At 46.7% G+C, this 24,594-nt stretch overlaps 2 protein-coding genes across 3 annotated transcripts in view; both read left to right on the top strand.

The window, feature by feature from the left end:
• The window catches only part of LOC138970488 (uncharacterized), a 91,517-nt gene extending 89,084 nt beyond the window's left edge, over positions 1-2,433 (top strand). For both annotated transcript variants that reach the window (XM_070342945.1, XM_070342946.1), the window contains exons 4-5: positions 235-584; positions 1,228-2,433. In XM_070342945.1, coding sequence (XP_070199046.1) covers positions 235-584; positions 1,228-1,838 — 961 coding nt within the window. In that variant the 3' untranslated portion in view covers positions 1,839-2,433. The remainder of the gene's footprint in view (positions 1-234; positions 585-1,227) is intronic.
• LOC138970484 (uncharacterized) overlaps positions 1-24,594 on the top strand; it is a 231,998-nt gene that overhangs the window by 143,673 nt on the left and 63,731 nt on the right. Inside the window, exons 2-4 of the mRNA XM_070342940.1 lie at positions 20,498-21,584; positions 22,538-22,740; positions 22,848-23,035. Coding sequence (XP_070199041.1) covers positions 20,823-21,584; positions 22,538-22,740; positions 22,848-23,035 — 1,153 coding nt within the window. The 5' untranslated portion in view covers positions 20,498-20,822. The remainder of the gene's footprint in view (positions 1-20,497; positions 21,585-22,537; positions 22,741-22,847; positions 23,036-24,594) is intronic.

Raw genomic sequence — 24,594 nt, 5'->3', positions numbered from 1 at the left:
AGTTGTAACTCAGTGTCTGATTCATGTAACTCGCACCACCGTGTTACTGTATGCGTGAAATTGCATGTTGTTATAACCACAATGTGCGTAAAATCCTAATGAAGTCATCATTGGTAAAATATCAAGTGACATCTTTTATAAAGTTGCGGATAACGCATTCCTATTATCAGCTTACTATATCTCATGTGAGTGTGACACACATCTCTAACAACATGTCTCCATTCTGTGTCACAGGAATAAGTATGGTCCCCGTCACACACGCCTTGTAACACGCCTAGCGCAGCAAGTACCACACCTGTACCTGTGGTGTGCCGGTGTTTGGAACACCGAGATACCCCCAGCACTGCAGACACAGGTGTTCACTGTCCCCCTCCGCTCGGCGCCCGCCGTCCTTCGTGAAATACAGCCAGGAATGCAAGATTCTCCTGTCCACGACTACAGCGACAGCGGCGTGCCTGCCCCTGGGGACGGGCTGAGCGTGATACGGCTGAGTCACCATGGCAACGCTCACACAGGTCGGTGGCCGGTGGACTGCGCCCAGTGTGGTCAGGATATCGCTGTCGAGCTGCGCCGTCTGGGTGTGGGTAAGTTGTGTAGCTGATGATGATGATGATGATGATGATGATGATGCTATTGGAGGTGGTGGTGGTGGTGGTGGTGATGATGGTGATGATTGTGGCTGGTTTGAGTGGAGATTAAATTAAAGCTTGGATCCCGCTTCCTAATAGTGCCCCCCCCCCCCCCCCCTCCCTCGAGAATATAATTTATTGGAAAGTCTTGGCTCTCTCGAAAATCAATCAATCAATCAATCAATGAGTCTTATATCGCGCATATTCCGTGGGTACAGTTCTAGGCGCTCTGCAGTGATGCCGTGTGAGATGAAATTTTATACGGCCAGAAAAGAACAAAATGTTCAATCAAATCTAAAGTCTGGTCAGTCTGCGGGGAGAAAACAATGACGTCATTTGTATTGACGTAAAAGGCAAAATTACGTCATGACGTCGAAGTTTTGCTGTCTGTGTCGAAAATGTACAGACTTTGTGAAGATTTTATAACTCAGGTGTGTATGCAGGCTTGCGTGTGTGTGTGGGAGGGGGGTTGGGGGTGGGTGGTGTGTGTGTGTTTGAGAAAACAAATAAATACACGGATAGGGTGTGTCTAAAGATGTAACGAATGTTTGCTTACATACATGAATATTTAACTGTTCCAACGGTCTTTTCCCTGCAGGGAGGAGCGTCGCCAATAGTCCCTCCCGGCTGAGCTACCGCGACGTGTTCGTCCTGACCAGAAGCGGCGATTTACATGATGACGTCACGGACGAGGCAGGGCGGGTGACGTCACCAGCTAGCGGCGTGGTGCAGGGACTGAAGGATGCAGGTGTACCGGTGAGTGTGTTGGGGGTACAAGACTGGCTACACAACAGGGCGAGGTGGGAGCGAGCTGTGCAGGACGTGGCGGTGGCGGCAACGGACACAGTGACAGTAGCGTGGTATAGCTGGGTGCCAGGCCTGGAGCGGCGCGTGGTGGCCGTGTTACAGGGCAGAAATCAGGATGATGATGATGCAGGGTGGACTGATGAGGTGACTGATCTTGTTGACAGGCTTGATGCAGTATCACGCTGCACCACACAGCTCATCACGGTCCGCACGCCTCCTGTCACCACCACCCCGCCATCCCTTACAACAACCACTACCCCCGCCACCACAACCACCCCACGCCACAACCTAATACAACAACCACTACCACCGCCATCACCACCACGACCACCGACACCACCAGCAACGACGACCACCACAACCGCCAAGAGGAGGGGAGGCAGGAAGTGTGTCTTGTCGTGACATGCCCCGCATCAACACCATCGTCACCACCTCTACCGTGAGCTTCACCACTGTCGTCACCACCACCTCCACCACTACCACAGCAGCAACAACAACAACAACCACCACCACTACCACGACAACAACAACCGCCACCACAACAACACTACCACGACCACCACCACCAATAACAACAACAACAACAACAACAACAACAACATTAGTTTTGCCCAAAACACATCAGGTTAATCCTGGTTGGTATCGCCGATTGTTAGGCAGTGTAACAATTAGAGATTGACCTTGCAAGATTTCGTCACGTTCTATGACGCAAAATAAGAATTGACGTCATCGTGCTTGTGTTTTACGTCATTCAGATCTTGATGCACCTGTGAGATGCACGGCTTTCTTTGATGTTTCACATGAAATTTGTTTCACCTTTATCACTGGTCAACTGTTACAACATAAATGACAGGTACCGCTTATGAACCTTGTTAGTCTAAATATGTCGTTTACACTGTTTACTGCCTGTTTGAAAAGTAGCAAATCATGGCATTACTCAAAAAGCACAAACAAAAACACACACAATTGTTTTTTAATAAAAATATGTTTGCTCTTCTATTTGTCTTAATTACTCTGTGTGTGTGTGTGTGTGAGTGTATGTGTGTGTGCCGTGTGTGTGCATGTGTGCACGTGTGTGTTAGTGTGTACGTTTGTGTGTACGTGTGTTTGTGTGTGTGTGTGTGTGTGTGTGTGTGTGTGTGTGTGTGTGTGTGCGTTACACATTTTTATTTGAAAACAACTCAAACATGACACACTCAGTGTTTTATGATCACTGTTGTCCACAAAGTTTGGTGACCTCCCTCAAATTTCGAAGTCTCCGCTTTCACAAAAATAAAATACACAAACGGTGCATTAACTGAAAAATTCTACAAAATGAAGTTAGAAAACCTGTTCAAGCAAAGACAGTATACAGTAAGTCACCATCTTGAATTTCCCTCCATCCAGAAGGGAGATAACTGCAATTTAATCTAACGTGTAAAAAAAAGACAACCTCAAAACAAATCAAACCAACACATCTTAAACAAAACACACAAAACATAACAAGGCGCACTCTTAACCCACCAGGCGGCAGCGACCGGGATTCGAACTCCCAATCAGGAGGCCGACGTCTTACCACCACGCCACTGCGCCCGTCCCCAATAAGTAACCTTTCTTGATGTTTGTGTCGATCTTCGTGGTATGTTTTACTCAGGGATGATGCTTGATGGTGGCAGTTTGTGTCGATCTTTGTGGTATGTTTTACTCAGGGATGATGCTTGATGGCGGCAGTTTGTGTCGATCTTTGTGGTATGTTTTACTCAGGGATGATGCTTGATGGCGGCAGTTTGTGTCGATCTTTGTGGTATGTTTTACTCAGGGATGATGCTTGATGGTGGCAGTTTGTGTCGATCTTCGTGGTATGTTTTACTCAGGGATGATGCTTGATGGCGGCAGTTTGTGTCGATCTTTGTGGTATGTTTTACTCAGGGATGATGCTTGATGGCGGCAGTTTGTGTCGATCTTTGTGGTATGTTTTACTCAGGGATGATGCTTGATGGCGGCAGTTTGTGTCGATCTTTGTGGTATGTTTTACTCAGGGATGATGCTTGATGGCGGCAGTTTGTGTCGATCTTCGTGGTATGTTTTACTCAGGGATGATGCTTGATGGCGGCAGTTTGTGTCGATCTTTGTGGTATGTTTTACTCAGGGATGATGCTTGATGGTGGCAGTTTGTACAAATCCAACACTGTAAGCTGAAGTGGTCCACTTTGGAAGACACTTGTTGCAACCAGTTGTGAACACGCATGGTGGACACTTAATAGTGATTACCATGTGTGTGACTTTTACAGTAGAATTATAATTATAGTAGTTCGCATAAAAAAACAAAACACGAAAGCTTGAATTTTCGAGTGCGCGAAGCAAGAAAGCGGCTGTTAATAATTTTTAAAAAAACTTCCCAAATCCAAAGCTTCAAATTGCGCACAGCATGTATTCATTCACTTGTTCACGCAAAACTAACAAGAATTAGGACATTTCACTTGCACATCAGGTTTTTATTGTAAAATACAATTGTCACCCTTTGTGTGATAAAGTTACCCGCCCTGTCCACACACACACACACTGACCTTCATCTCCACAGCCCCGCGGTACTGTGTGACAAAGTTACCCGCCCTGTTCACACACACACACTGACCTTCATCTCCACAGCCCCGCGGTACTGTGTGACAAAGTTACCCGCCCTGTTCACACACACACACACTGACCTTCATCTCCACAGCCCCGCGGTACTGTGTGACAAAGTTACCCGCCCTGTCCACACACACACACTGACCTTCATCTCCACAGCCCCGCGGTACTGTGTGACAAAGTTACACGCCCTGTTCACACACACACACTGACCTTCATCTCCACAGCCCCGCGGTACTGTGTGACAAAGTTACCCGCCCTGTTCACACACACACACTGACCTTCATCTCCACAGCCCCGCGGTACTGTGTGACAAAGTTACCCGCCCTGTTCAGACACACACACACTGACCTTCATCTCCACAGGCCCGCGGTACTGTGTGACAAAGTTACCCGCCCTGTTCACACACACACACACTGACCTTAATCTCCACAGCCCCGCGGTACTGTGTGACAAAGTTACCCGCCCTGTCCTCACACACACACGCTGACCTTCATCTCCACAGGCCCGCAGTACTGTGTGATAAAGTTACCCGCCCTGTTCACACACACACACTGACCTTCATCTCCACAGGCCCGCGGTACTGTGTGACAATGTTACCTGCCCTGTCCACACACACACACTGACCTTTATCTCCACAGCCCCGCAGTACTGTGTGATAAAATTACTCGCCCTGTCCACACACACACACACTGACCTTCATCTCCACAGCCCCGCGGTACTGTGTGATAAAGTTACCCGCCCTGTTCACACACACACACTGACCTTCATCTCCACAGCCCCGCGGTACTGTGTGACAAAGTTACCCGCCCTGTCCACACACACACACTGACCTTCATCTCCACAGCCCCGCGGTACTGTGTGACAAAGTTACCCGCCCTGTTCACACACACACACACTGACCTTCATCTCCACAGCCCCGCGGTACTGTGTGACAAAGTTACCCGCCCTGTCCACACACACACACTGACCTTCATCTCCACAGCCCCGCGGTACTGTGTGACAAAGTTACCCGCCCTGTTCACACACACACACACTGACCTTCATCTCCACAGCCCCGCGGTACTGTGTGATAAAGTTACCTGCCCTGTCCACACACACACACTGACCTCCATCTCCACAGCCCCGCGGTACTGTGTGACAAAGTTACACGCCCTGTTCACACACACACACTGACCTTCATCTCCACAGCTCCGCGGTACTGTGTGACAAAGTTACCCGCCCTGTTCACACACACACACTGACCTTCATCTCCACAGCCCCGCGGTACTGTGTGACAAAGTTACCCGCCCTGTTCACACACACACACACTGACCTTCATCTCCACAGCCCCGCGGTACTGTGTGACAAAGTTACACGCCCTGTTCACACACACACACTGACCTTCATCTCCACAGGCCCGCAGTACTGTGGGATAAAGTTACCCGCCCTGTTCACACACACACACTGACCTTCATCTCCACAGGCCCGCAGTACTGTGTGATAAAGTTACCCGCCCTGTTCACACACACACACTGACCTTCATCTCCACAGGCCCGCAGTACTGTGTGATAAAGTTACCCGCCCTGTTCACACACACAACACACTGACCTTCATCTCCACAGGCCCGCAGTACTGTGTGATAAAGTTACCCGCCCTGTTCACACACACAACACACTGACCTTCATCTCCACAGGCCCGCGGTACTGTGTGACAAAGTTACCCGCCCTGTTCACACACACAACACACTGACCTTCATCTCCACAGGCCCGCAGTACTGTGTGATAAAGTTACCCGCCCTGTTCACACACACACACTGACCTTCATCTCCACAGGCCCGCGGTACTGTGTGACAAAGTTACCCGCCCCTGTCCACACATACACACTGACCTTCATCTCCACAGGCCCGCAGTACTGTGTGATAAAGTTACCCGCCCTGTTCACACACACACACTGACCTTCATCTCCACAGCCCCGCGGTACTGTGTGATAAAGTTACCCGCCCTGTTCACACACATACACACTGACCTTCATCTCCACAGCCCGCGGTACTGTGTGACAAAGTTACCCTCCTTGTCCACACACACACGCACACACACACACACACACACACACACACACACACACACACTGACCTTCCTCTCCACAGCCCCGCAGTACTGTGTGACAAAGTTACCCGCCCTGTCCACACACACACACTGACCTTCATCTCCACAGCCCCGCGGTACTGTGTGACAAAGTTACCCGCCCTGTCCACACACACACACTGACCTTCATCTCCACAGCCCCGCGGTACTGTGTGACAAAGTTACCCGCCCTGTTCACACACACACACTGACCTTCATCTCCACAGCCCCGCGGTACTGTGTGACAAAGTTACCCGCCCTGTCCACACACACACACTGACCTTCATCTCCACAGCGCCGCGGTACTGTGTGACAAAGTTACCCGCCCTGTTCACACACACACACACACTGACCTTCATCTCCACAGGCCCGCAGTACTGTGTGATAAAGTTACCCGCCCTGTTCACACACACACACTGACCTTCATCTCCACAGGCCCGCAGTACTGTGTGATAAAGTTACCCGCCCTGTTCACACACACACACTGACCTTCATCTCAACAGCCCCGCGGTACTGTGTGACAAAGTTACCCGCCCTGTTCACACACACACACTGACCTTCATCTCCACAGGCCCGCAGTACTGTGTGATAAAGTTACCCGCCCTGTTCACACACACACACTGTCCTTCATCTCCACAGGCCCGCAGTACTGTGTGATAAAGTTACCCGCCCTGTTCACACACACACACACTTACCTTCATCTCCACAGGCCCGCGGTACTGTGTGACAAAGTTACCCGCCCTGTTCACACACACAACACACTGACCTTCATCTCCACATGCCCGCAGTACTGTGTGATAAAGTTACCCGCCCTGTTCACACACACACACTGACCTTCATCTCCACAGGCCCGCGGTACTGTGTGACAAAGTTACCCGCCCTGTTCACACACACAACACACTGACCTTCATCTCCACAGGCCCGCGGTACTGTGTGACAAAGTTACCCGCCCTGTCCACACACACACACTGACCTTCATCTCCACAGGCCCGCAGTACTGTGTGATAAAGTTACCCGCCCTGTTCACACACACACACACTGACCTTCATCTCCAAAGCCCCGCGGTACTGTGTGATAAAGTTACCCGCCCTGTTCACACACACACACTGACCTTCATCTCCACAGGCCCGCAGTACTGTGTGACAAAGTTACCTGCCCTGTCCACACACACACACACACACACACTGACCTTCATCTCCACAGCCCCGTGGTACTGTGTGACAAAGTTACCCGCCCTGTTCACACACACACACACACACACACACACTGACCTTCATCTCCACAGGGCCGCGGTACTGTGTGATAAAGTTACCCGCCCTGTTCACACACACACACTGACCTTCATCTCCACAGGCCCGCAGTACTGTGTGACAAAGTTACCTGCCCTGTCCACACACACACACTGACCTTCATCTCCACAGCCCCGCGGTACTGTGTGACAAAGTTACCCGCCCTGTTCACACACACACACACTGACCTTCATCTCCACAGCCCCGCGGTACTGTGTGACAAAGTTACCCGCCCTGTCCACACACACACACACTGATCTTTATCTCCACAGCCCCGCGGTACTGTGTGACAAAGTTACCCGCCCTGTTCACACACACACACACACACACACACACACACACACACACACACACACACATACACACTGACCTTCATCTCCACAGCCCCGTGGTACTGTGTGACAAAGTTACCCGCCCTGTCCACACACACACACACACATACACACACACACACACACACACACACACACACACACATACACACTGACCTTCATCTCCACAGCCCCGTGGTACTGTGTGACAAAGTTACCCGCCCTGTCCACACACACACACACACACACACACACACACACACACACACTGACCTTAATCTCCACAGCCCCGCGGTACTGTGTGACAAAGTTACCCGCCCTGTCCACACATATACACACTGATCTTTATCTCCACAGGGCCGCGGTACTGTGTGATAAAGTTAACCGCCCTGTCCACACACACACACACACACGCACACACACACACACACACACACACACACACACACACACTGACCTTCATCTCCACAGCCCCGGGGTACTGTGTGACAAAGTTACCCGCCCTGTCCACACACACACACACACACACACACACACACACACACACACACACACACACACACACACTGACCTTCATCTCCACAGCCCCGCGGTACTGTGTGACAAAGTTACCCGCCCTGTCCACACACACACACTGACCTTCATCTCCACAGCCCCGCGGTACTGTGTGATAAAGTTACCCGCCCTGTTCACACACACACACTGACCTTCATCTCCACAGCCCCGCGGTACTGTGTGATAAAGTTACCCGCCCTGTTCACACACACACACACACTGACCTTCATCTCCACAGCCCCGCGGTACTGTGTGACAAAGTTACCCGCCCTGTTCACACACACACACACACTGACCTTCATCTCCACAGCCCCGCGGTACTGTGTGACAAAGTTACCCGCCCTGTCCACACACACACACACACACACACACTGACCTTCATCTCCACAGCCCCGTGGTACTGTGTGACTAAGTTACCCGCCCTGTCCACACACACACACACACACACACACACACACACACACACACACTGACCTTCATCTCCACAGCCCCGTGGTACTGTGTGACTAAGTTACCCGCCCTGTCCACACACACACACACACACACACACACACACACACACACACACACACACACACACACACACACACACTGACCTTCATCTCCACAGCCCCGCGGTACTGTGTGACAAAGTTACCCGCCCTGTCCACACACACACACACTGACCTTCATCTCCATAGCCCCGCGGTACTGTGTGACAAAGTTACCCGCCCTGTTCACACACACACACACTGACCTTCATCTCCACAGCCCCGCGGTACTGTGTGACAAAGTTACCCGCCCTGTCTACACACACACACACACACACTGACCTTCATCTCCACAGCCCCGCGGTACTGTGTGACAAAGTTACCCGCCCTGTCCACACACACACACACTGACCTTCATCTCCACAGCCCCGCAGTACTGTGTGACAAAGTTACCCGCCCTGTTCACACACATACACACTGACCTTCATCTCCACAGCCCCGCGGTACTGTGTAATAAAGTTACCCGCCCTGTCCACACACACACACACACTGACCTTCATCTCCACAGCCCCGCGGTACCGTGTGACAAAGTTACTCGCCCTGTCCACACACACACACACACACACTAACCTTCATCTCCACAGCCCCGCGGTACTGTGTGACAAAGTTACCCGCCCTGTCCACACACACACACTGACCTTCATCTCCACAGCCCCGCGGTACTGTGTGACAAAGTTACCCGCCCTGTCCACACACACACACACACACACACACACACACACACACATACACACTGACCTTCATCTCCACATCCCCGCGGTACTGTGTGACAAAGTTATCCGCCCTGTCCACACACACACACTGACCTTCATCTCCACAGGTCCGCGGTACTGTGTGATAAAGTTACCCGCCCTGTTCACACACACACACACACACACACACACACACACACACACCTATACACATACACAAACATACATCACACACAAACACACACACAGACACACACCACATGGATATTTGCTACACTATGGAACTATAGCCCTCAGAGAGCAAAAGCAGTTACAGAGAGAAAGTTTACAAATAGTTAAAATGTAATGAACAAACTAACACAGATAAATAGTTCCAGAACACATACCACACTAAGACTGTCAATGTGCTGATGGACATAACTTTCATGGGATATCATTACTTGAGGAGCTTCAAAAAATTTCACAATTTTGTTTTAAAAAATGAAAAAAACACGCACAAAAAGGTTTATCCTGTTTTTACAAGAAAGTGAAGAAATGTATCATGTATGCGGTCAGAAAAGATTCGTTTCACAGTTTCACAAGAGATACTGTCAGACAAGAGATACTGTCAGACAAGAGATACTGTCAGACAAGAGATACTGTCAGACAAGAGATACTGTCAGACAAGAGATACTGTCAGACAAGAGATACTGTCAGACAAGAGATACTGTCAGACAAGAGATACTGCCAGACAAGAGATACTGTCAGACAAGAGATACTGTCAGACAAGAGATACTGCCAGACAAGAGATACTGTCAGACAAGAGATACTGTCAGACAAGAGATACTGCCAGACAAGAGACACTGTCAGACAAGAGATACTGTCAGACTCGCATTGCTGGCACAGTCATGTTTACAGATGCACTCCACATCTCAACAACCAACTTATCACATCGATATGCAAAACACAGGCATACAACAAGGAATCGAAATCTATATATATATATACGACAAGTGTCTGTCTGTCTGTCTGTTCGCGATGCACGGCCAAAGTTCTCGCTGGATCTTTTTCAAATTAGGACACCGTATTCAGCAACACCCGGGACACAACCTCATCGATGAGATATTTCAACACGTGCTCTCAGCGCGCAGCGCTGTGCGCGCTGAACCGATTTTGTTTTTGTTTGTCGGGATCCACTACCAGTAACTCTTTCTTATCTTCTCCAGTGTTTTCAGCCGCGATTATCTCCCTTCCTCCGTGTGGCGTCAATCCATATTCCCGTTACTACGTTACTATTTTTAGAAGGTCACTGCACGTTACTATTTTTAGAAGGTCTCCAGTGTTTTGCGCGTTTATCTCCTTTCATTCGTGCGCCGGCTTCCGCCGGCGTACACCCGGCAAAGCCGGGTCCCAGGCGCAGCCTGGTATTCGGCTCTACTTCTTCCCGGCGAAGCCGGTACCCGGCGAAGCGGGTAATCATCTAGTATAAAATATTATATGCACAGCAACGTGCCGCCCTGATATGGCCCTTCGTGGTAGGCTGGGCGTTAAGCAAGCAAACAAACAAACAAAAACAGCAACGTGTATGACATTGATTAAAACAATGCATGCACCTTGAAATTCCGAGGAACATAAAGGACGCAGATTGTGACTCAAAACAAATCATAAACCCAATCAAAAACACACAGCTTCTGATACCTGACTGCCAACATCTTGTTGGCACAACAGTATGACCCAAGAAAATGTGACCTTGAACTTTATCAATTCATGTACAAACATACATGCACATGCATAACTGCACACAACCTGAAGAGAGTGACCTTGTCAAGTTTGAAAGTACAGTAGGACCCCCCCCCCCCCCCTCCCTCTAAGACAACCACATTTAACCTTCACCGGATCACGCGTTGGACTACACAGTCCGGATGATGTAGGTCGTGTGCGACCCATACTTTCCAAAGAAGGATTCAACGTACAACGTATGGGTCGTACACGACCCATGCCATCCGAATAGGGATAGACGTTTTGCCGCCTCTTTGCAGAGTATGGGTCGTACACGACCCACACCATCCGAATAAAGATAAACAACGTAAAATTCCTTACATAATTCCATATTGGTCGTCCACGACCCACATCATCCGGACTGTGTAGTTCAAATGACGTCATCGTTTATTTGTTTGTTTACAAAGATAATCTTTTACAAGTTGGGCAATGCGATGGTCGTATGGTGATTAGAGATTGCATGAAGTCTCAATTCAAAACTCCAAACTGTTTTAGAGATAAAGACGATTTTGTGAGGCTCTGGGTCGTCCACGGCCCATGAAGCACGGTGAAGGTGAAGACTTCCCCGATTCTAAGATCTACCTTGCTTTTGCACACTTTCTCTTCATAACCTCTGTAAATTGACTGTCATGTCAACACTCCCTCCCTTTGACAATTGACTGTCATTTCAGCACTCCCCCCTTTTGACAATTGACTGTCATTTCAACACTCCCTCCTTTTGACAATTGACTGTCATTTCAACACTCCCTCCCTTTGACAATTGACTGTCATTTCAGCACTCCCCCCTTTTGACAATTGACTGTCATGTCACCACTCCCTCCTTTTGACAATTGACTTTCATTTCAAGACTCCCTCCTTTTGACAATTGACTGTCATTTCAACACTCCTTCCTTTTGACAATTGACTGTCATTTCAACACTCCCTCCTTTTGACAATTGACTGTCATTTCCAGATTCCCCCCTTTTGACAATTGACTGTCATTTCAACACTCCCTCCTTTTGACAATTGACTTTCATTTCAACACTCCCTCCTTTTGACAGTTGACTGTCATTTCAAGACTCCCTCCTTTTGACAATTGACTGTCATTTCAACACTCCCTCCTTTTGACAATTGACTTTCATTTCAACACTCCCTCCTTTTGACAATTGACTTTCATTTCAACACTCCCTCCTTTTGACAATTGACTTTCATTTCAACACTCCCTCCTTTTGACAATTGACTGTCATTTCAACACTCCCTCCTTTTGACAATTGACTGTCATTTCAACACTCCCTCCTTTTGACAACTGACTGTCATTTCAACACTCCTTCCTTTTGACAACTGACTGTCATTTCAACACTCCTTCCTTTTGACAATTGACTGTCATTTCAACACTCCCTCCTTTTGACAATTGACTGTCATTTCAACACTCCCTCCTTTTGACAATTGACTGTCATTTCAACACTCCCTCCTTTTGACAATTGACTGTCATTTCAACACTCCCTCCTTTTGACAATTGACTGTCATTTCAACACTCCCTCCTTTTGACAATTGACTTTCATTTCAACACTCCCTCCTTTTGACAATTGACTGTCATTACAACACTCCCTTCTTTTGACAATTGACTTTCATTTCAACACTCCCTCCTTTTGACAATTGACTGTCATTTCAACACTCCCTCCTTTTGACAATTGACTTTCATGTCAAGACTCCCTCCTTTTGACAATTGACTTTCATGTCAAGACTCCCTCTTTTTGACAATTGACTTTCATTTCAACACTCCCTCCTTTTGACAATTGACTTTCATGTCAAGACTCCCTCCTTTTGACAATTGACTGTCATTTCAACACTCCCTCCTTTTGACAATTGACTGTCTCAGGTTTGTGGCGGTCTTAAGAGGGAGGTTCCACTGTACCTTCCTGTTAATGTTACCCTCCATGACCTTGACCTACAGATCTGTCCACACTGTCACATGGGATAAGAGCATCCTTCCTGTTAATGTTACCCACCATGACCTTGACCTACAGATCTGTCCACACTGTCACATGGGATAAGAGCATCCTTCCTGTTAATGTTACCCACCATGACCTTGACCTACAGATCTGTCCACACTGTCACATGGGATAAGAGCATCCTTCCTGTTAATGTTACCCACCATGACCTTGACCTACAGATCTGTCAACACTGTCACATGGGATAAGAGTATCCTTCCTGTTAATGTTACCCACCATGACCTTGACCTACAGATCTGTCCACACTGTCACATGGGATAAGAGCATCCTTCCTGTTAATGTTACCCACCATGACCTTGACCTACAGATCTGTCCACTCTGTCACATGGGATAAGAGTATCCTTCCTGTTAATGTTACCCACCATGACCTTGACCTACAGATCTGTCAACACTGTCACATGGGATAAGAGTATACTTCCTGTTAATGTTACCCACCATGACCTTGACCTACAGATCTGTCCACACTGTCACATGGGATAAGAGCATCCTTCCTGTTAATGTTACCCACCATGACCTTGACCTATAGATCTGTCCATACTGTCACATGGGATAAGAGTATCCTTCCTGTTAATGTTACCCACCATGACCTTGACCTACAGATCTGTCCACACTGTCACATGGGATAAGAGCATCCTTCCTGTTAATGTTACCCACCATGACCGTGACTTACAGATCTGTCCACTCTGTCACATTGGATAAGAGTATACTTCCTGTTAATGTTACCCACCATGACCTTGACCTACAGATCTGTCCACACTGTCACGTGGGATAAGAGTACCTTCCTGTTAATGTTACCCACCATGACCTTGACCTACAGATCTGTCAACACTGTCACATGGGATAAGAGTATCCTTCCTGTTAATGTTACCCACCATGACCTTGACCTACAGATCTGTCCACTCTGTCACATGGGATAAGAGTATACTTCCTGTTAATGTTACCCACCATGACCTTGACCTACAGATCGGTCCACACTGTCACATGGGATAAGAGTACCTTCCAGTTGAACACATACATTAATTTCATGGACACCAGTATCAACATGAAAACTTAATTCAGGAAAATAAGTTCCCGCTCTGAGTCCCACACAGTAAAATCTTGACAGGTCTATCGAGGTTGACATGAGCGTTTACACGAAATGTGTGTTTCACCCCTGGTCACTATTTATTTAGTTATTTTTCTGCATCCTACATTAAGTTACACACGACTTATATTTTCTACATGTAACAAATGACAGAACATTTTTGCAGGTTCACAGACAAACTATAAGCAAATCAGAAATCCACGATGATAAAATTTAAATGCTGAGACAGGAAGCACTGAGCGACATCAATGTTGTATAAATACCACACGGCCCACATAACACACTGTCCGGAACTTTGATTTGTACCCTCTTGAACCAGAGCTGAGTCAATAACCCTACGCTGCACAGCAAATGCTGACATTCAACAATGTATATACAGTGAAACACCCTTTAGACCTCCACATATACTGACATTCAACAATGTCTATACAGTGAAACACCCTTTAGACCTCCACATATACTGACATTCAACAATGTATATACAGTGAAACACCCTTTAGACCTCCACATATACTGACATTCAACAATGTCTATACAGTGAAACACCCTTTAGACCTCCACATATACTGACATTCAACAATGTCTATACAGTGAAACACCCTTTAGACCTCCACATATACTGACATTCAACAATGTCTATACAGTGAAACACCCTTTAAAGACCTCCACATATGCTGACATTCAACAATGTCTATACAGTGAAACACCCTTTAGACCTCCACATATACTGACATTCAACAATGTCTATACAGTAAAACACCCTTCAGACCTCCACATATACTGACATTCAACAATGTCTATACAGTGAAACACCCTTTAGACCTCCACATTGACTGACATTCAACAATGTCTATACAGTGAAACACCCTTTAGACCTCCACATATACTGACATTCAACAATGTCTATACAGTGAAACACCCTTTAGACCTCCACATTGACTGACATTCAACAATGTCTATACAGTGAAACACCCTTTAGACCTCCACATATACTGACATTCAACAATGTCTATACAGTGAAACACCTTTAGACCTCCACATATACTGACATTCAACAATGTCTATACAGTGAACCACCCTTTAGACCTCCACATATACTGACATTCAACAATGTCTATACAGTGAAACACCCTTTAAAGACCTCCACATATACTGACATTCAACAATGTCTATACAGTGAACCACCCTTTAGACCTCCACATATACTGACATTCAACAATGTCTATACAGTAAAACACCCTTTCGACCTCCACATATACTGACATTCAACAATGTCTATACAGTGAAACACCTTTAGACCTCCACATATACTGACATTCAACAATGTCTATACAGTGAAACACCCTTTAAAGACCTCCACATATGCTGACATTCAACAATGTCTATACAGTGAAACACCCTTTAGACCTCCACATATACTGACATTTAACAATGTCTATACAGTAAAACACCCTTCAGACCTCCACATATGCTGACATTCAACAATGTCTATACAGTGAAACACCCTTTAAAGACCACCACATATACTGACATTCAACAATGTCTATACAGTGAAACACCCTTTAGACCTCCACATATACTGACATTCAACAATGTCTATACAGTGAAACACCCTTTAGACCTCCACACATGCTGACATTCAACAATGTCTATACAGTGAAACACCCCTTTAGACCTCCATATATACTGACATCTATATATATATATACGACTTGTGTCTGCGTGTGTGTGTATTCGCCATGCACGGCCAAAGTTCTCGATGGATCTGCTTCAAATTTGGTGTCCATATTCAGATACACCCCGGACAAAATCTGGTCGATGAGATATTTCAATACGTGCTCTCAGCGCGCAGCGCAAACCGATTTTGGTGTTTTTTTGGGGGATCAACTACCATAACTCTTCCTTATCTTCTCCATATTTTCAGCGTTTACCTCCCTTCCTTCGTATGGCTTCGAGAAGCAGCTTCAGATATTCCCGTTCCGACATTACTATTTTTAGAAGGTCACCGTAGTGTCCAGAACGCTTTCCATGCAGCCGTAAGTTGTCCTCACTGTAAAAGTGCAAAGGTCGAATAAATTTTTAGCCACGCGAAAAATACACTATGTCATCTATCTCTATATATTTATAAAATAGATATATATATACGGCTTCTGTGTGTGTGTGTGTGTGTGTGTGTGTGTGTGTGTGTGTGTGTGTGTGTGTGTGTGTGTGTGTGTGTGTGTGTGTGTCTTTGTGTGTGTGTGTGGAAAACACCTGTGGATTCTAGAGTTCTGTTTGTGATGTGGTCTGGCTGCTTTCCTGTGTCGGCAGCGGACAAACACTCAAGTCCTTAATGGCTCAAAACCGTAGGACTTTTAATATTAATTTAAACGTGTCGGTATGTTCTGACCTTCCTCTGAGAAGCCATAACAGACTATAAAGGGCTTAGAGATAAGCTCTAAATGTCTCATTCCTGTGTGAGTGGACTTCGCCTCCAAAGGTGATTATGGTGTTTCGGCACTCGATTACATTCGGCGTCGTCAACATGAATGGGACTCGACATGATATGATCATGAATGGCATTATGGTCACTGAATCATTTTCGTGCTGTTCCCATTCCACGAATCTGGGAGGGACCTAAGCTTGGAGGATCCATGGTTCGGTTCATTCAAACGGGGGGCGGGTGTGACAGGGAGACTACCGCCGCCCTTCACAGCAGACTCTGCAGAGTTGTGCACCTTATAAGTTGTGAGATATTTATAGCTCTTTATAGCTCGCAAAGCAACACCTGTGGATTGTAGAGTTCTGTTTGTGATATCGTAAATATTCTGCATCAAATTTGGTGGGCATATTCAGGTGGACCCCGGGCACAAACTGGTGGATAAAAACCGGCGAAGCCGGGTATTCCTCTAGTTTAACAATGTCTATACAGTGAAACACCCTTTAGACCTCCACATATACGAACATAATTATCAATGCCAGGAACTCTCATGTCAAATTTCATAAAGATCGGTCCAGTAGTTTGGTCTGAATCGCTCTACACACACACACGCACAGACAGACACACACACATACTCCACGACCCTCGTCTCGATTCCCCCCTCTATGTTAAAACATTTAGTCAAAACTTGACTAAATGTAAAAAAAGAAAACAACAAAAACCATTAACAACAGATGTCAAATGCATCAAAACTGATGTAACTGACTAGTGTACAATTTCTTTTCCTGTGTTTAAAAACACAGTTTATGCATAACAAAAACCACAATGTAATGTATTGTAAATTCCTTGTTGACATGATGATGTAGACATGGACAAGAATACATACAATTACCAGCAATCAACACAATGAACTGAACGGCAGTGAAGCAAAATTGAAAAACGAAAAAGGGAGTTCAAGTGACATTTAGATTGATTGTGCTTTTTCAATTAGTTGAGAATGAAATACCCTGTTCAGAAAAAAAAGTTAATTAGCCTACAAAGTAGGTTCTAATTAAATGAAATGGAAATCTGTAAATCTAAGCTACGATTAGCTCAATAGTTGAGTTTCACAAGTCATAATCAGTCTTTGAATATACTGATTTATTACTTGATTTAGTCTGTGTGGGAATGTATTGTATGGAATTTATATTTGAATAAGTCTCATCTGAATTTACCTAGTAGGAGAGAATCAGTAAGCCTAGAAATCTTATGCAGATAATGAAACTCGAGATTTTCACGGAGAAGAGTCAAGAGATTTTTTTATTTTGTTGTATTAGTGCAAGGTATGGTTTATGTCACATGTTACTAATACTAGTTCATAATATTATGAATATTGCTGTATAATCACTGTATGATCAGCAGCTCTGTGAATTATTTACACCTACATTTTATTTGAACATAATTCCACCCCCCCCCCCCCTCTAGCACATTAGCAGGTGTTCTATAGGTTTTAATGTTGTGTGCACAATTGTAAATTATGTCATTCACTAATTGTATGGTCAGTTTTTGTATTGACTGAGAGTAAGTAAGAGTAATTGTTACTGGTAAAAAGTGTTAACTACTATCCTTTGTGACATATTTTCTTCTACATATTTATAGATATCATGATTTAAATGATGTCTTTGAAAAGAATAAAAGCTTGGATGATGATTATGCAGTCAGTTTCATTTTACTGTATATTTGGTATTCATTAGTGTACATTGCAGGGGTTAGACCAGCTTATTTCTTGTCATTTCAAAAATAGATTTTTTCCATTGTAGGTGTGAGTTTTCATTACACAGATTGTAAAAGCAACGTCAGCATTTTTAGATTCACAATCACAGTCATGTTGTGCCGTTGTACAAGGCACTGTGTGTGCATCGATGCTGTAGCAACACTTCTCTTCTGCCTGACAACGGGTGAACTTGGGGAGTCAGTGCATTGACACTGTCAGACTGTAGGTTATTGATCGAACCACCCCCCCCCCCCCTCTTGCTCTACCTCCCTCTCCCACCTCCGTCTTACCCTCCTCCATTCCCGCTCCCTTTTTCATCAGACAGAGCAGAGTTCTGTGGCAGTGTCTCCAGTGGAGAGCAGCATGCAAGCTGTGTGATGGTGAAAACAGTAGCAACGTAATCACAGGCGCCTGTTCTGATACACATTTACTCCTTGGTACAGATTAATTTGCTCATGTGATCTTCTGGGTCGCTATGGCTTTGGACAGCTATGGCTTTGGACAGCTATGGCTTTGCGTTGCGCTGCATTGCATGATGGTGGTGGTGGGTAAAGCATTGAGATGTGTGCGGCAGCCTGGGCTATTGATCCGTCTGGGTCTGCTCCTGCTCATTAATAATTAATGGCTGTGGCTGCACTGGAATCAGCTGCCACTGTTTGCTACTGCTGCTCCTCATTCTTCACTCCCCCCTCCCCTCACTCTCTGTCTTTCAGTCCTCCTCCTCCTCCTCCTTCTCCTCCTCCTCCTCCTCCTCCTCCTCCTCCTCCTCCTCCTCCCTCTCCTGTCCTCACTGTCCTTTCCATACATGGTTCCAGACATAACACTTTGTTCCAGTTTTTCTTCTTCTGGCCTGAGAACCACAATCCTTGTAGTCTTGAACTGTGAAGCCAGAATCTTGGTACCATTGAGCTCCCCAGCCCTGCCTTTAGATCTTTGTCCCTGTTCATTCCCAGTATGGATTCTCACGTTCTGCCTGGAGTTAGTTATTGACCAGTTTGTGTGAGAGCATGAAGAACTGAAGAACCATTGCAGCAAGACTGTGTGTGTGTGTTTGTGTGTGTGTAGAATTATGATGATGCATGTGACTGATTGCTTTCACAGGTTTGTCAAGGCTGCGGTGTTAGTCAACTGGTAGTAGATGGAACAACGGGGTTGTGGTAGATTCACTGGGACCTGACACCATCGACCTGGCAGCCATGAGTCGACGTAAGCAAGGTAAGGTTTCACTGCCACTCGCATCTTTGACGCAGAGACAGATAGTGTGTGTGTGCATGTGTGTGCAGAGAGTGTGTGTGTGTGTCACTGTGTGTGTGTGTCACTGTGTGTGTGTGTGTGTGTGTGAGTGTGTGTGTGTCTGTGTGTCTGTGTGTGTGTGTGTGTGTGTGGGAGTGTGCGCATGTGGCATCTCCTCCGTGCATGCGTGTGTCTGTGACTGTGTGTGTCTGCGTGTGGCATTGGTATATGTTTTTTCTCTCTCTCTTCTTGCTCTCCCACGTCTCTCCGTCTCATGCCGCACGCAGGCTCAGCTGGCTGGCGTGACCAGACTGGTCATGGTCGGGTCTGGAGTTATGTCCCCCATGACGTTGCAACTGTCTCCTTCTTTGTCTTTTCTTTGGCCAAAGTAACTTTTTGGACCGAGTGGGGCTGTTAGTATTGACTGACTGCGCCTGGTGTCATGATTTAGTGTCGGAGGCCACTTTGCCGCTCGCTGCTCGAACTGGGTGAACTTGCCGCTGACATGGATTTTTTCCCCCACTGTAAGTGTGTGCGCCATTTTTTCCCCGATAATTTTAATGAGTTGTGATGTGAAGCCGTTTAAATTTGAAAAAACAAAAAAGCTTCAAAGTGCATGGGAAAGGAATTGGATTGCATTTTGAAGGACGTGCCGTGTTGTGAACGGTGTGAGACGTGGGAGCGAGGGCTGTTGAAGATAGTGAAATTGAAGAAGTGCAAAAACCTGCCTGCAGGTACGTCGGTCTGTACAAAGGAGGGTGGGGGGCTGACAAGGTGCGTGTGGCGACGTGCATTCACTGCATTCACGGTTACTATATAACGGCTCTGTCAGTGTCGTTGTGACGACGTGTCACCTCCCAGCTCGTCTCCACACTGTATAAAGTAGAGGTGTGAAACGACCAGCAGCACCGGCAGGACATGTGTGACCCTGGACTGATTGTCTAACCGGGTGTAAGGGAAAGACAAGTTGTTGATCAAAACCAGTGGCACAACGAGAGTGGCTCTCCGTCTTTCCCAAAGCGCGCAAGTTAAATTGATTGAAGGTTTGAACCCGAGACCATGGCGGCCAGAAACACACAACAGACAGACGCCGATGACTGGCGGCAGATCGTGACGTCACTCTACCCCGACGCTCTTACCCGTACCTATTGTGTGCCGCCGGTACAGTTCAACAGGGTGCCCTACGTCAGGGACGTTGTACCCGGTACCGGTCTGTCTGTGCATGTGCTACAGCAACTTTGTGCCCGGTTTTTCCACACAGCTCTCAGTACCAAGCCTGAGGGATGGACAGTACCGCAGCATATGTGGGCCGAGGAGCCAGGGCCACATCTCCCACCAGTAGGAATGCAGGAAAGCGACCTACGGGATGACTTTGCCCAGAACCACGTGATGCTAAACCTACAGGAGCTTGGCGACAGTCGTGACGAGGCCATGTTCATCCTGTCTCAGCTACAGTTCGGCAGCTACCTCAACGAGCCTGCCTACGCCGCGGCCGCTAAACAGCTCCCACGACCCAAAGACTTACCACGAGATCGTCAGGGGGATTTTGACTTTCTGTTGATCCACCGCCAGCACGGCATTCTGGTCGGAGAGCTCAAGTCTGTGGGGAAAAACAGTAATGCCGCAAACAAGACAGATGATGCTGCCATTGCCGAGAAGGTGGAGAAAGCGGTCAAGCAGCTGGACAAGTCGGAGAGAGTGGTGAGGCACCTTGTGAGTGACATGGGACCTGGCATGACTGTCAAGAAAACTCTCTTCCTGCCTTACGTCAGCAGTGCTCAGTTAGAGCGAGTCTTGGACAACGATGAACAGTTGGAACAGGTAACGAGAAAGAGAGAGAGAGAGAGAGAGAGAGAGAGAGAGAGAGAGAGAGAGAGAGAGAGAGAGAGAGAGAGTGAGAGAAAGAGACAAAGAGAGAAAGACAGAGAGAGTGTGAGAGAGAGAGAGAGAGAAAGAGAGAGAGAGAGAGAAAGAGAGAGAGAGAGATGCACATAATATTAAACACTAAAATCATATTTTCGTATACACACTACATGAGGGGAAAAACAGTTCGATCATACGAAATATAGTGTTGACATTGCAACACAGTTACATTCAACGCATTGCATATGAACATCGAAAAGGGATTGGCATGTATTTGCATTACAAATCATATTTTCTGTGGAGAGGAATTATTATGATCATTTGCTTGTTTGATATGATTATCAAAACTTACACAAAAATGACAAAACACACACAACAACAATATTAGACATGAAAGTATTCTATTTACCCATCAAGCGAGAATGGAACTGGCGCCTGAGAGAGACTCAGAGGGGGCGAGAGGGGGGGGAGAGGGAGAGAGCGAGAGGGGGAGAGAGAGAAAGCGAAAGAGAGAGCGAGAGGGGAGAGAGAGAGAAAGAGAGAGAGAGAGAAAGGGGGAGCGAGAAGGGGAGGGGGTAGGGAGGGAGGTAGGGAGGGAGAGAGAAAGAGGAGAGGGAGAGAGGCAGACACACAGACTAGAGAGACACACAGAGAGAATAAAGAGAAAAAAAACAGAGATAGAGACACAGGGAGAGAGTGTGTGCTGGTCTCAGTACATTTACAATTGCTGCCTCACACACACACACACACACACACACACACACACACACGCGCGCGCGCGCGCGCGAGCGTGCGCACATAGTCACACTGCTTGATGGATGTCTTGTCAGTTTCAACCAAGCAAAATTAATAATGATACTGGCGCCCCACACAAAGATACAGTATTGCGTACATGTATGTCTCTGCTGCAGGCGGTGTGTCAGAGCCTGGGTGCGGCCAATGCAGCAGAGGCCGTTCAGCTTTGCTGTTGCTCTGACCAACTGTCCCAGCCTGCATCGTACTGGCACGTGACACCCGCCGTGTTATCACAGCTGAGCACCTGGTGGCAACACAGGATGGCCTGTACTGTGGACGCTCGGCTTACTGACCAACTTTACCTGGACATCGTTGCCAGGTGAGAGAAATGACATCCATGTCAGTTACGTCGCAGTGCTGAAACAATGTTGGTATTCGACGTTTAAGTATTAATTATCATTTATCATTATCTTGTTTTTGTTACAGGTTTGTTGGTCCGGCCACCACGGTGTCTGTCCCCTGCTACAACGGTGTCCGTGTGGAGGTGCGGACTGCAGGACAGGCGGTGGCGGAACTGGGGCGGAGGCTGGCACTTCTGGTTCTGACCCTGCAACAGCTCGACCTAATGAACAGAGACCCGCCACTGGTCTACATTACGGGAGCGCCAGGAACAGGTGACAAGCTCACAGCTTCTCTGACTAGATTGTTTGTTTCTTATTTTGTTTGTTTGTTGTTGTTGGTCTTGCTGCCGATTTTGACTGTTCTCTAAACGATTTTTTTTCGAAGCAGGATGGGACACTAAGCTCAGCCGTCTGTTTCGCGTTAAAGGCCAACATCGGCGCGCGGCAGATGCAGCTCTAGTTTCTCGTGCTGGCAACGCTAAATTTAGCTCTGTGGCCTTCTACTATAACAAGGTTCAGTCTCCTAGGCGCAGTTTGCTAACTAATTAATGCCTCCAGTGCATGTTCTGATGTAACCCTTAGATATAATTATATTTATAAGAAAAATTGATAATTAATTGTGTCTGCATGGCAGGAAGCAACGGCTAGTCCACTGGTGCTGTTGTCTCCCTTTACACATTTTTGATACTGCGACCACCAAGCCACGACCCCCCCCCCCCCCCTAAAGCTTATACATGTAACAACACAACAACAACAAAGAGAATATTAATAAAACATAACAAATTAACGCCTCCAGAAAAAGCTGTTCAAAGCAAACGCCCTGTATATGAGGTCTTTGTTCAAAGTCGCACAGTTTTCAAAGGGAGATTTTTTTTGACCAGAAGTCTGCCGGCAATTGATCAAAATTCGCGTTGTCTTTTTACACGGTTAACTTCACGATTATTTTGCTGCACCAACTATCCGTCGCGATATAACCTTGAACGGTTGAAAACGACGTTAAACACCAAATAAAGAAAGAAAGCACCAACTATTGTCTGCCTTCTCATTGACAACAATCGTTTCAACATTACGGAGATTTAAGAAACGAAACGTTGGGACGTTTCGTTTTGAAGTTGTGGTAAACGTCATTATTTCGGGGGTCTCTCGCTGGAAAGGTGAAGGTCAACTGAAACGGAACGTGGAACGTCAAAACGCAGTCACGTTTTCCACCCCCAAAAAACGAACAATATTTCGTCAACTTTTGTGAGTATTTTTGCACACTAACAGTTTTATTTGTTGGCCATTTTATGCATTGCTAGATTCATCAACCCTTTCACAGTCTTTCAGCGCTGAGAATGTGTTCATTGGAGGTAGACAACTGTTGTGAACTGAAATATTTTGAAGGGTGCTGATCCTGGTACATTTATCCAACTTCATGGTGAGAAAGCAAATGGCGAAGCAGAAGTAGGTCATCGCATCGAATTTTTATTCTGGCTTCGTATGTGATCAGGTGCATGAATTGAAAAATGTGAAGCTCTTGTGCGTGCAATGCGAGTATGTCAATCCTTTATTGACTCGTGGAGTTGAAATTATGCCATGCCCAGTCAGCGGATCATATCCTGCCATGCCCGGCCTTTCATTCCGAAACGAAACGTGAATACATCTAAATCTTGTCTGCGGCCTATGCCGTCTCGTTACACGTTCCGTTTCGCGGGGTGACTCATTCACCAAACGAAACGAGCTGCAAAACGAAACGTGCTGTTTCTTAAATCTCGCTATTGTCTGAAAGTCGCACATGTGAACATCACTAGTAGGACATGACGTCAATGAGGTTACACCCTACACCTGATGAC

Source organism: Littorina saxatilis, linkage group LG7 (genome assembly GCF_037325665.1).
Source record: "Littorina saxatilis isolate snail1 linkage group LG7, US_GU_Lsax_2.0, whole genome shotgun sequence".
In the NCBI taxonomy this organism is placed as follows: domain Eukaryota; kingdom Metazoa; phylum Mollusca; class Gastropoda; order Littorinimorpha; family Littorinidae; genus Littorina; species Littorina saxatilis.
The sequence above is the reverse complement of the archived record's forward strand: the minus strand, read 5'-3'. Positions and strand labels throughout refer to the sequence as shown.